The following is a 13864-nucleotide window of genomic DNA, read 5'->3' as shown; positions in this document are numbered from 1 at the left end:
TTGCGTTGTTTTATTTCATATTTTGATTCTGTTTTTAATTATATTTTATACTGTACCTTCAATATGTTTAACTGTATTTCTTTATTTTTGAATTTCTATATTTTATGTCAAGTCTTTATACAATTGTAAAAAGTTATACTTGTAAGAAAAATGCATGTAAGATTCTCTCAATGGGATATGTGTAACATAAATCAAAATAAGAGACACACATATGCTTCATGAATATCTTTACACATGTTAAGAGAACGAGATACCTTCTGAAAAAAACTTTTCATATTTTTAAGCATATTATTATTAAAATAAAGAGATATGAAACGATATGTTTTAAACAATAATATTTTAATGTTTACTTATATTTAAATTTTTTAAATATTCATACAATTTACTATTCTTTTAAAAAAAATTTTAACGAAAGTATAACAAATTTAAAGACGAATTTAATTGCGTATAAAAAAATCGTGTAGCTTAATCTATTTATAGTTAAAGTTTATAAGTAAAAATTATGCACATCTATTTCCTAATAATACGTTTTATTTTTATGCACATGTAAAGTCACAAATTTCATGTTTATCATTAATGGATATCATGCCTGCAGTGAATAGCATACAAGATTGTAAGGAGAACTGAATTATCGACGTAAATAATATAAGATTTAATTTAAATATTAATAACAATAGTAATAACAATAATGCAACAAAATAGAGCCAAAAATTTCGTCTTAAAATGATATATGCTTCTTTCTTGGTCGCGTGCTATTAATTAAAGAAACTTTAAAAGTAGTATGTGCGCTGTATCTGTCATTTTAACTTAAAACTTTGCGAGAGGTAAGAGCTGCTATTACTAGTAGTTCCTGGCAGATTACTGCGAATAACACAACGTTCATTTCTTCCTTCTCACATTGCCTAATTTCATTACGTTTTTCATTCGTCTAACTAGACCTCATTTTCTGTTTGCAATAAAATTTGGTAACACTCTATATCTCCGGAAGCATCGTTGCGTATCGCTCAGCGAGCCATGGCGCGATTTTCCGTAATGCCAGCATTCGCACATTACAGCTTACCGTTTGACTCGTTAAAAAGTCTGGCAAACAGCATTTAACGTAGCGTGACGGTTTAATAATCTACACTTGTTAAATGTTAACAAGTCGTATAAAGTGTTTTCGCATTTGTACAAAAATATATATCCATTTCACATTACATATGTATATCCATTTCTACATCACGTAAGCAAGCTGTTCGCGCATCAAATGGAACATTGAAATTAACATAAAACGATTTTCCGCCTCGTCGGAATGCGTCGGAATACATGAAAACCGCACGTTTGGTACATCCCATTTCAATATCATTTTCCCTGGGAATATATATCCCCCTGTGAAATGTAAATATCGCACCGTTTCCATTACATCTCGCTACTGAATAATTTGCGTTGCGATGAGGTAAAATCAAATCAATTTCTTTGAAATTTGACGATTTCGGGGGAAAGCGACGATCGGGGAGGGCACTCCTTTCGATTTTAATAACGGGCGAAGCTACTTATCCTTACTTTTTTTTTTTTTTGCAAGTCATCCGGCATGAACCGAACCGCCGGCAATCATCGTCCGTCGCTCGTCGCTTGCGCGCAAAAGAGGTGGGATTCCAGCCATCCGCTCCGGTGATGGAGGAGGACGCCGATGAGGGAGAGATTGCGTGACCGCCGGCGCTTCGTTGCGAAACGGAATTATCCGCCGTTAGGTAATCACAGGTAAGAAGAGCAAATAGCGTCAAATTTAAATCAGATTGTATCACCACCGCGCGGTGGCATTCCTGACCGGTGGCTCTCCGGCTCTTCTGTAGAAAGCAAGCAGCGCGTGAAACGCATCACTTAGGAAAGTCTCACTTGAGTTTAAGTACGCCGGCGCGGGTACCCCCCGTCAACTCTCCGACTGCTCTTTGAAGATGACTGTCGTGTTGCACGCACGGCGTACGTAGTTCTATGCGGCATAATGATTTATTGATAAATTATATTATATTTTTACGCATCATCTAATCAACAGCCTCTCTCAAATTCAATTTCTGATCATTTTATCTGTAACTCAATCGTCAATGACCTAATGTTTTTTTTTTTTTTTTTATGATTTACGGATTAATTTGATTACTACTTGTGACTGAGAGAAAGACCAAATAAGATCGAAACTAGTTTCGCGATTTTTCTTTTTGTACTAAAGCTGTAAATTTAATAACTTCACATCTTTTATTTCGCTCTCATCTCAGGCCTGTTTATCCTTTGTTTTTATCAATAAATCATTATGCTATATAAAAGTACTATTAATAAGAGTAATATATCAACTTTTTGATAAATTACGAGATAATCGCGAACTGAATTATATTGTTTCGTCGAGAACAATGTATGTCATTAAAAACAAATAAACTCTTCTGTGAGAAGACACATATCGTGTGTTGAGAATATCGTACGTTTCCTTTGGGTGGCCCAAACGATTGCGACGTTTTTTGTCATCCTTCATCAAATCATGACAGTGGTCTTTGTATGACGAACATACAGTGCAATTCAAATGTTACAGTGAAAAATGAATGTATAATCAAACAATAATTCAGGCGAATAGCAAAGAAGATGCTAACTCAATATTTTTTTAAGTGATATTGTTTGTTACATATAAACTTACGCTCGTCTCATTATTATTCAATTAATTTCAAATGAATTTTATTTTATCAAAATTTTAACTTCAGAATCGTAAAACAATGCGAATGATCAAACGTTGTGAGATAACAGTGCGTAATTAAACTTTAACAGAAAAAATAATGTAATTTTTAAGAAATATCGATTTAATCACAAAATATACTGTTACACAAAATATACTGTTAAATAAAAAAATATTTTCTTTTAACAAAAAAAAAATAAATTTTTTTTGTATTTTTTATTGCATTTTTATTGACATTGAGCTTAATAGATTCAATATTTGATTACCACAACAATCTATTGAAAATTGAAAATTTTAATCTATTAATTTTTGAACATAGTTGTTTCTTAGTACTTATTACTTATTATTATTTTTAATTAATTATTACTTTACATTTACTATTTATGTAATATGATTTATCTTATTATTACAACAATTATTGTTACAACATGTAGAAAGTAGCCCTTCTTTATAATCTTTCAATTTCAAATTTCGCAAGATTATAACATAGCATAGCAAAACATTTTTAAGGACAAGATCTTGACCGTAATCATATTGAATGCACAAGAAAGCACAAGGAATAATTATCTTTTCTTTGGGATCTTTTCTTTTCTTTCTTCTTGAACTTTGCTACCGAGTATCTTTCTTATATATTTTTATTAACGTTATATGCGAAGATAAAGTATGTATCTATAATTGGACTCGCCGTAAGCGAAAGGATTAATCCATCGTTTAGGTCTTGCGCGGTTTGACTGCTTGCTGTAACGAGTTACATACATTGCAGCATTAGCATATCGTTAAGCTAGCGCCAGACGATGCGCGATTCGTATGCTATTTGAGTTTCGAGATTTGCAGTTTATTATTTATACGAGTTTTGTGAATAGTACGAATGTGGAGGTGTATCATCGGGATTTGTCACTTACCATTCATATCACGGTTCGCCAGGGGGGCGATTTTTTTTGACGAGATCACAGAGCGCAAATCAATCGGACTTTTATTGATTCGCCTATGAAGTTGCACTATACAAATAATGAACGATGAAAGATTTATATTTAACAAACAACGACGAACTTGCGAATTAAAGATTAAGGATGGCGAATTGAGGATTAGAAATTCGATCGAGCAGAACAAAAAAAATTAATATTAATGTTATCCAATTGGTCGAGTTTTAGTCTTCGCAATTCGCAATCTAACTCAAGCTTGACGCTAGTTTTAGCGACGGTCGCTGCATATTACAGCAGGTACAGGTATATATTAATATTACGAGAATGATGACATCCCGGTGCTTGCGTACATATGAAGATCTTTCAAGGACTCGCGGGATCAGCGTGCGTATTCACAAAAGAATAAAAAAATGAAAGGTGAGAGAACGTCGTTAGTAATGCTCCAGATGAGCGAGTGCCCTTCCTCGTGCGCGGTGACGACGCACAGAAGGATCGAAAGGCAGGATTTACGGAGCGAACGGGCACGCACGGGGGGTTCTGCATAATTAAGGCCCGATTGCACAATTTTCAAAACAGGAGCGATGTTACTCGCTTGCAACGCACGCCTCTTCGTCGTAATCCTCATTCAGAGGCGTTTACATCCGTGACGTTTGAATTGATGTGCGTAGACATCATTGTCCGCAGATTAAAATCTTTATAATCAGCCAAATCGGTTTATGCTTGGTAGCTTAGTTTCAATAGTCGTAGTAGTTTTAGCTGCTAAATTAACCCTTTTTCCCTTTTTGTGATTTATTAGGCACGCATGTATGTACTGTAACAGCTAAAAAATATAATAATATAATTTTATTAATGCTTAGGTTTTAGGTCCCTATGTCTATTTCTATAAATGTAGCTTAATTTTAATCTCGCTTTAGTTTACTTTTCAAGATTCTGACTTGTACTTTGGCAATTCGCAATAAAAAATTATTTATAGTTACGAATCAATCAATTTTATGTCATCTTTCTCTCTAATATTATAGTAACAATTGTGCTTCAGCTCAACGTTGCTCTATGCAGCCCCTTCCCTTCCCCACAACCCCACATTAGCATCCATTTCAGAGAGCCGTACGAGAGCCTTTCCGTAGCTAACAAGCTCGTTCCCGTGGGCCCAACCGTGGACTCGCGTCCGTTGGTCCTGCGATTTAATTAACGACTCAATTGCCTAATTAGTCCGCTCGAAGAAGGCGAGCAGCGGTGAGCCGCGCCGCGGGCTGTCCCACGCGATGAAGTAATCAGCTTTCTCCGCAGCGTAGATGCGGCCCGACTTGGATCCACTCCGTTCCGTTCGTCTACGCTCACTCGCTCGCTCCCGAGGCCCGAAATCGCGCGAGCCGGCCGAGAGAGAACAATGAGAAATAAAGCGCGGGCTTTCCACACACACGCGGCCTCCCTATGTGAACTGGAGTACATACGGCCGCCGTCTCTTATACTGCCTATGCCGCCGCTTGGGCAAATCTCTCGGCTTGCTCCCCCGACGGCGGCAGCGGTGGCAGCGACAGGAAGCGGATCTTCTCCGTGGAAGCGGAGAGACGAGAAAGGGAGAGAGAGAGAGAGAGAGAGAGAGAGAGAGAGAGAGAGAGAGAAGTCTCTATATAAGTACCGGTATGAGCTCCGAAACGTCACCATATTTCAGCATTCAGTCCAGTGCTCTTCTTCCACTTCACACGGTGTCCGAAGCGTCATCTCCCACATCACCACCCACCCCCGCGATCTCCGTTCCCCGAACATGGATTCGATGGTGCGACAGGTAATGCACCGCGCGAGATAAGTGCAGACTCGTGATTTTCGATAAACCGATCGGCAGTAAGGTCAGCTTTTATCTTTCTCTCGGGGAAGCTTTTGGATCCGCCGTGTGATCGCGGGTGTGCTTCCGGGGGGGGGGGGTTCCCCGCGTCCTAAGTGTGCTCGCCAAACGAGATGACGGTCTGCTGTGAGTCTTTGGCAAGAATTAATATCAATATAACTTCGCTGAATTTAATTTATGACATTGTAAATACACGAAGGAAAAATCAGCTTATAATAATAGTCGCCTTTCATGCATTTGTAATTATAAAAATCATTATTACATGTACTTAATACATGTCTGAATATAAAATCATCAGCGAAATTATATTATTAATTTTTGATTCTTTGCCAAAATACTAGCTAAACGCATGAGATTAGTTAGATTAGCGTAGGGTATTCACATTGAAACATTTTCCGTAAATTTTTAATACTAAAGTTGTACATACTTAACAGATATAAATTTGTAATTTACAGCATAATTTATAAAAATTAGTTGCTAACTAAAATTAAAATCCAAGTCTAAAAGCTAGATGTATATTGTCGGAGACAAATGTTTAATTACTTAATTTGCGTGAAAATTTTTATAAAGATCAAGAAAGAGTATAAATTCTGTAACACAACACTGAATTCTTTTCAAAACTTATATAATTAATTTCTTACGGTCTTTGTTCTCATTATATATTAAATAAATTGTACATATTAATATCGATATATATCTTTCTGCTCTCGGTTGTCCCTTAATACTGAAAATTTTTTATTCTTAAATAAAATTGTTTTAGAATGTAATTTATTAGTGTGAAATTTTAACGTTTAAAAAATATTTTATATCAAGCAATATTATTGTGAAATAAATATCTCTTCGAAAAAATATATATCTTTCAATTTTTAATACTTAATTGAATTTAACATTATAGATATACTTTTATTCTATTTTTCTGCTTTGCTTATTTGTCTTTTATTTAGCTTCGCATAAAATAGCGCTATATTAATATTAATAATATATTAATATATATGAATAATATATAATTAATAATATAATTAATAATATATAATATATGAATTTAAATATTAACATTAAGTATAATGTGTATGTAAAGGAGAGAAAGAAAGGGTTTTGTAAAACATTGAATTATAGAAAAGTGATATATTAATATGAAGCTAAAAATGTTCAAACCAAAATATTTACTATTAATTTCTTAGTAAAATTACGTAAAATTATATAACAACATAAAATATAAATTTTTTGTTACATACTTTTTACCTATCTAAAAAAATTAAACAAAAAGACAATAAAAAAGTTCATATATGTTTAAAATTTATTATCTATATATTTTTGCAATTATTAACACTTAAGTAAATTTTAATTAATTATTAATAATTATAAAATTTTATATGTTTATATGTTATATATATATATATATGTGTGTGTGTGTGTGTGTGTGTGTGTGTGTGTGTGTGTGTGTGTGTGTATGTATATATGTATATATACATAAAATACATTAAATTTAATTAAACATTAAATATTTTAGAAAATTAACATATAAAAATATTTTTTATTCTCAGTCGCTTTATAATATCATAAAATAACAATTTAATAATTTATTAATAATTTATAAATAATTATTAATAATTTATTAATAATTTATTTTAAAAAATCAATAAGTAAAAATCGATATAAAGTAGTATAAAAAGAAAAATTGATACATAAAATAACAGCTAGACTGATAAAATGAAGAAATAATAAGACGATAATAATAACGTAAAGAAACAGAAGAATTATGTAAATTAGATCTTTAATATGCCATGCTTCTCGACAAATGTTAACAGCGATATACTCATTAATACCGTTATTATTACGACAATAATTTAATTTGCATATTTATACATTAAGGTACATTATGATTAATGTGTTGTAACTGCTAACGTGCATAATTATACACTTGTACGTTTATTGAAGCGAAGAAATATGATTAATTAATTACGTTATACAGAAAAAAAGCCATTGATTGAACTGTCGCTTTTATTAATGGAATTCTTTCTCTTTTTTAGAATATATGTTCTTTCTTGTAGAACGTATAATTATTCTAAAGATTCTTTAAACTACACGGATGTATCAAATTCTATAAAGATTTATTAGGCGTCATTAATTATATATTTTAATATCATATGTATATATATATATATATATATATATATATATATATATATAATATTAAAAATAATTATATATTAAATTCGTAACATATAATAAAAATAATTCTATATTATAGAAAACAATATATATAAATAGAACAAATACTACTTTTTTTATAAATGTCGGCTTAATTCACCTGTTTCGACATTCCATGAAACTAATTTGCGCCCACGCGAGATTTTATCATCATTTATATGCAGACATTAGCGTGCTAAAGCAGCTACTTAATTATCTGAAAAATCATGTGTATGAAAGACATTTTCCCGCGGAAAAGTTACGGATTACGTGCCTAAGAGCTCTCTGATTCCTTTACCGTTATGTTTAGTCTTGCGTCAGTTTTTAAAGTGCCGGTGATGTAATATCGTGCACCTTCTCACGATACGGCAGAAACGAGAGAAGAAAAGATAGAGGCGCATGAGTCTAATTTCCCGCCTACGCAACGTGCACGTTGTTGATCATCTGACGTTCTCATCTGACGCATGGAAAGCATCCTTGGGAAGTCATCGGAAATATTTTAGAGTCTAATTAGTGGTTCGCTGACAATAAACCCTCTTATTTAAACCCGCGTATTATCTCGCTATACTCATACACATATTTAACATAACATTCAAGAATTCTGTATGTGTAACACATACTTACTTACGTATGTGTAACACATTACTTACTTACTTACGAAGATAAATTTCTTTTATTCTTATCATTAGTTTAACTCAAATTATTTATTTTAAGTAATCTTGAAAAATGTTAAACAATTTTATAAAAAAAGTCATATATAGAGATTTGAAAAATTTTAAAAATTTTCAAAGAATTTTTAGAAACTTATTCCTTTCAAAATATACAAAAGAAATAGCTACAGAGATAATCCTCACTTGTGTTGATGTATATGATGCATTAAACAACAAAAATAGTCAATACAAATTTTTTTTTAATTAATTATTTACCGCTCTAGATAGAATTGGATTTATTTGTTTTTCCAAATAAAAATATTTTGCAAGCAGATTTAAATATTTAGCAAAATAAAAGTTTAATTTTCTTATATATTGAATTAAATATTGGCGTTATTTATGTCTATATCTTTATTTCTCTTCATCTCTCTTCATTAATCTGATAAATATTTTAATATAGGTACTGTTCGTCTTGATGGCGAGCATCAGCATCGTGTTCTGCGAACCACCCCTCAGCAATCAGTATGGCGTACCCGGAAATTACGCAGGTGGAGGTCATCATGGGGCACAAGGTGGTGGGAACGGATTTGGGGGCCATTATGGTGGGCACGATAATCAAGATTACACAGATAATGAGGTATTTGTAATACATACTTCTGAGAAGCAACCATCAATGAAATCGCACGAATAGTTTAAGACAATGTATCCCATGCTCCAGTATACCTTCATTATAATTTTGCTGTATTTTTTCGCTACATTCTTTCCTTTTTCGAAATAGAACTCAATTTTTCTCTGATTGTTGATATCGTGTTTATTTGCAATTTTTTAAATACTCAATATAAAATATTTATAATCGTTACATGATCATTTTAAATTAATTCCAAATTAAATAATATTACAGCGCCCGATTATTTAGCAATAATGCAAACACTAGTACTAGCAAATATAGAAGAAATGGTTTAGAATTTTTATGAATATTGCAATTGTCCGATTAAAAATTCATGCAATACAATCTGACATAACGTGGGATCGAATCTCGGCCTATCATCTTTGATCTTCATTCGATGATTACTTCAATAGTTGGTGCAACATGTTTTGCGAAATCACGATTCAAATTGCATGATCATAATTAAGCCCAATGCTTGTTATGTAATTAAGCGATGCAATTTTTATTATTAAATTATTCGCAAAATAATGCAAAATGAGTAGTATCAATTAGCGCTACAGATAAGAACAGTGTTTATTACTCCTTGTAAAGCATTGTCGATGACTCTCGAGTTTGCGATTGCTATTTAATCGCAGGTGACTAGATCGGTATTCTTTAACGATTTCGTAATCCGAAATATAAGAGAAAAAGTATGTATTACGTCATCATGACAGACGTTCTTTTGTTCAGAGAATCCAGGTATTGCTTTCTAAATCTAGATCCTTGCTCCTAATACACGTATCACCGATTATTCTGACGAGTCTTGCGAAAACGCGAGGCACTCCCGAGGTTAGAGTTGAATACCTCAGATCTAGATTCGGTCATGTCTTGGAAGTAACATTGAACTCTTCGAATAAAGAAAGGACTGACCTCATTACGCAAACCTCATCCGAAGAAGTGAGCTTGAACGAACTTTGTTTTCTGAATGATCTCCTGATTTTTTGTAGGCGGTGAGTAGGATGATAAATCCTGAGATCTTAAGACTTAATGTATCGTGATCGACATGTTTCTTTTATCTTTTATAAACTCTCACGATTCGTGGCTGATATCATCGTAAGATATATCTATATTGCCTACTTACTACTCTTAAATTGTTGTCGACATTAAAATTATATCATCACTTAGAAAGAAGTTTAGTTTTTCTAGTGGTAGTTCTCAACAGAAGAGAACTGTTCGATAATTGAAACGTTTATAAATTAAAATTGATAATAATTGAAAATTGACATAGCAATAATAACTATTATATAATTCAATGTGTTAAAAATATATAATATATTACACATAATATTCACATTAATATAATAATATCATATTATATTATCCTATATTTATTGAATATTCACTGAACAATTTACCACTAGTTAAAAACTCTTTTATTTTGAAATACTTAAAAAATTAAATATCTTACTTTCGTATATTTTTTTTTTAGTTTTCCAATTACTTTTACTCATGTTAAGTTACTTAACAAATAAATTCCAGTCCAAATTATCCTAACTAAATATTTCATCACAATTACATTTAATATTACAATAAAATACACAAAATATGTAACATAATTAATTATCTAAATTAATTTTCTCTCATTTCCATATCTTCTTTAAAAAAAAAAAAAAAAAAAAAAAAAAAAAGAAAAAGAAAATCATCAGGTCTTTTTCCCTCTCTCGTAAAGCAGCTCATCATTTTGCACAATATACTTCGCAATCAATTGGGTTATAAGATACCATAATCAAAGGATGTTTATACGTATTTTAATCTCAGCTTACTACTCATCCTTCCACATTGTTTGAACACCGTGCGCGATTACGTTAATCGAGGATCGACGCACCGCGCTCAAGTGTCTCGAGATGCTACAAATTCGCGTCCGAGAGCGAGAGCGTGGCGCAAACGGATGATGTAACAATATTAATAGGGTGAACCGCGACCGCGGGCATAATTCACGGTAAATCGTTATTGCTGGTTAGCTAATCGTCCCAGGGATCTGAGCGCGCTCGCGAGAGAGACGCGAGTTCGCATCTTGCGCGGATCTGCCCGTCGGCGGCGAGCGAGCCGCTGCTGGTGATAGTAGCTGGTGATGGTTTGTGTGTCTGCCATGAGCCAGATTAAATCGCGCCAGCTTTTCTTCAGCATCGTCGTCCGCTCCACTTTGCCGGGAACGGAGGAAGGAAAGCTTGTCGTCCTGACAGAGCGGTTGCGTCGTTGCCGCATTAATAATGCGCATCCATTCATCACTTTTTCATTTATCATCATCCCACATTTATCTCCGTACTTTTATATTTTATAGGCCTTACTCCTTTCATTACCTTCCCCCCCCCTCCCTCCACCCCCTTTCATTTTTTTTTTCTATCCGACAACAAGATGAAGGAGGCGAAAAAAAAATGAAAGATTTCACGATCGCTCTTATCTTGCTATCTGATCTTGCTTCAGCCCAAGGCCTACGAGTTCGGTTATTCCGTGAAGGATCAGGCTACCGGAAATGATTTCGGTAGGCAAGAGACGAGCGACGGCGAGACCGTTCGCGGCGAGTATCGGGTGCAGCTTCCGGACGGTAGGACACAGATCGTTACTTACACCGCCGACTGGAGGACCGGTTTTCACGCCGATGTGAGATACGAGGGTACCGCGAATTATCCGGATCAGTACAACACGCAGAACGCCGGGTACGGCGGTCAAGGTTTCGGCTATCAGGGAAATCAAATCGGTGGTGGAGGCAGCGGATACCCTGGAGGTGTGTAATATAGGATATATTTAAGTAATGCTCTTGCTACATATGTCGTATCACACATCGAGTGTAATCAACAAGATAGTTTTGATATGGGAAAAACTCTTGGAAAATAAATATTTAAATCAAATGAAAAATATGTCAGTCAACATAAAGCAAGAAATTTATCTTATCAGCGAAATAATTTACGAGTTTGATCACGTCTACATTTATAAGTGACTTATTCACATTTCTCTGTAGAATCATTGTGTTCCTTTTTGTATAATTTAATTTTTCCTTATTTTATATAAAGATATTAAAGGAAAGTCTTAACGAATGTACCTTTTTTTACGAGAGATATCTTTTTTTATGTAGAAATGTATTAAAATAAAATAAATTTGAATATGTAAAATATTTTATTTTTTAAGATATCTTATAAATTAATTATATAATTTTTTTATTATCTTTCAATGTTTATATTAACAGGTGGTAACCAGGGCGGTTACAACTATCCACAATCAGGCGGTGGACACTATCAGTTTGGGTCTAATTCCATAGACAGCAGTTATAACAATATTGGTACGAGGAATAATTACCCGTCACCCACATATGGTCCTGCTTTCCATTAGAATATACAATAAAGTATTTTATAGGATTAATGCTTCCTCTTTTATGAATGTAGTCTTTTTTCCAATAAAGACATTTTTTCATAATAAATATCTTTTTATATATATATAATCCCTTTAAAGTTACGAAGATATTCAATAGCTTATCACGTTTAAGAGGACCTGCGTTTCATATTCGACCTTTTATGTGTGTTTTTCATCATATTATTAATGACCGCACGTGTCTTCGTCTAACTTATTGTTTTCTTGATGTGAAAAATCATGACGACAAGCATACGTATGTGATTAAAACGATTGCGACATCACAAACATGTGACAGATATTACATTTCCATTATAATTATACAACTTACGAAGGAACTTACTCTTAATTATAAACCCTTAATTATTCAACCCTGCCCACCCACGTTTACCCTATGTTTATTTTCCATCTCACACGTAATTTCGGAGCAAATAGAGGCTCAACTTTACGCGCCCTCCGTATTTGTCTTATGTTTTCTCATACAGAGATGAGATAAAACTCTTTCCTGTGAACTACGCAAGGCATATGTAAGACTCATTTCTCTTTCACGCGAAATTGTGTCTCGTGCATAAAAGAAAGAATTTCGTAGAATTTCCCTTTGCTACATTTAAAAATTATATTCCCTACATAAAATAAGTAATGCTTTCGTTATTTAATCATGCCAACTAAGTAATCTCAAAAATCTCAACTTTGGTTTATAATATTTTTAGTAAAAGAGCGCTTTCTAATGCAGAACGAGTAATTATTCCGCGAAAGTCAGACAAAAAGTCTGACTTTATGCTTCAGCTTTTTTTCTTATTATGTCAAGTTCAGCGTCTGGGTTACTTGTAAGTACATCGTCAGAAGATGCTGCTGTTTTGCATTATGTCATCAGGAAGTTTACGTGCACGTCTATGAAGATAAACTTTCTCTAGCGTATAACGCCTAAATTGCACATTGCAAATTTCATTAAATCGCAAGTATATATTACTACACGTATAAAAGTATCTGTGCCATTATCATTCTATATGAACATATCATGTTAATAGCATGGTAGAAATAGATAATTTTGCAAAACTAGTTCATTTAATCTACATATGAGATTACTTTAAATAAAGGTTTGAAATGCTAATTTGGTATTCATATTGATTGCAATAACATAATTTTTCTGTTGTGGTTTTTTTTTTCATTGCTACAATATACATGTACACGTGTATAACACTTACATGTCTTTATGTATAACATAAACATATATTTGTTAAAATAAAAATTATATTTACATAAATAATTTATGATATAGAATAAAACTTAAAATAAGACAATTCTGCAAAATATTATGACATCTATGTAATAAACATACAATGAAACAAAATTTTTCTTTCTTATATTATTTTTCCTAAAATAACAAAAAGAAAATAAATGTAAAAATTTGAAATTTGGTCTTCTGCTAAAGATTTCCTTAAAATACTTATAAATATAACATTGTCGTTCGAATACAAGTGTGATATAACGAAAGTAAAAAGATAGAGATGA

At 32.9% G+C, this 13864-nt stretch overlaps 1 protein-coding gene across 2 annotated transcripts; it reads left to right on the top strand.

Moving 5' to 3' along the window:
- Positions 1 to 1457: 1457 nt before the first annotated feature.
- On the top strand, positions 1458 to 12422 carry LOC105423998 (uncharacterized). Of its 2 annotated transcripts, none has more exons than XM_089076305.1 (4): positions 1458 to 1740; positions 8762 to 8938; positions 11432 to 11732; positions 12192 to 12422. In XM_089076305.1, the coding sequence occupies exons 2-4, from the start codon at positions 8777 to 8779 to the stop codon at positions 12332 to 12334; spliced, it is 606 nt and encodes a 201-aa protein (XP_088932431.1). In that variant the 5' UTR covers positions 1458 to 1740; positions 8762 to 8776; the 3' UTR covers positions 12335 to 12422. The 2 variants fall into 2 exon arrangements, with proteins under 2 accessions (XP_088932431.1, XP_011632323.2); XM_011634021.3 differs by lacking the exon at positions 1458 to 1740 and adding an exon at positions 4748 to 5404.
- The last annotated feature ends 1442 nt before the right edge of the window (positions 12423 to 13864 follow it).

The sequence above is a fragment of the Pogonomyrmex barbatus genome, unplaced genomic scaffold, assembly GCF_055798465.1.
Source record: "Pogonomyrmex barbatus isolate J1 unplaced genomic scaffold, ASM5579846v1 scaffold2, whole genome shotgun sequence".
Taxonomy (NCBI): Eukaryota; Metazoa; Arthropoda; class Insecta; order Hymenoptera; family Formicidae; genus Pogonomyrmex; species Pogonomyrmex barbatus.
This window is presented reverse-complemented; position numbering and strand designations above follow the sequence as displayed.

Bases quoted from the DNA above. Each gene is read 5' to 3' on its own strand.
- LOC105423998 (XM_011634021.3), top strand. From the start codon at position 5,006: ATGAGAAATAAAGCGCGGGCTTTCCACACACACGCGGCCTCCCTATGT. The intron at 8,939-11,431 runs GTATTTGTAATA...ATCTTGCTTCAG, and splicing joins AAGATTACACAGATAATGAG to CCCAAGGCCTACGAGTTCGG. The intron at 11,733-12,191 runs GTGTGTAATATA...TTATATTAACAG, and splicing joins AGGCAGCGGATACCCTGGAG to GTGGTAACCAGGGCGGTTAC.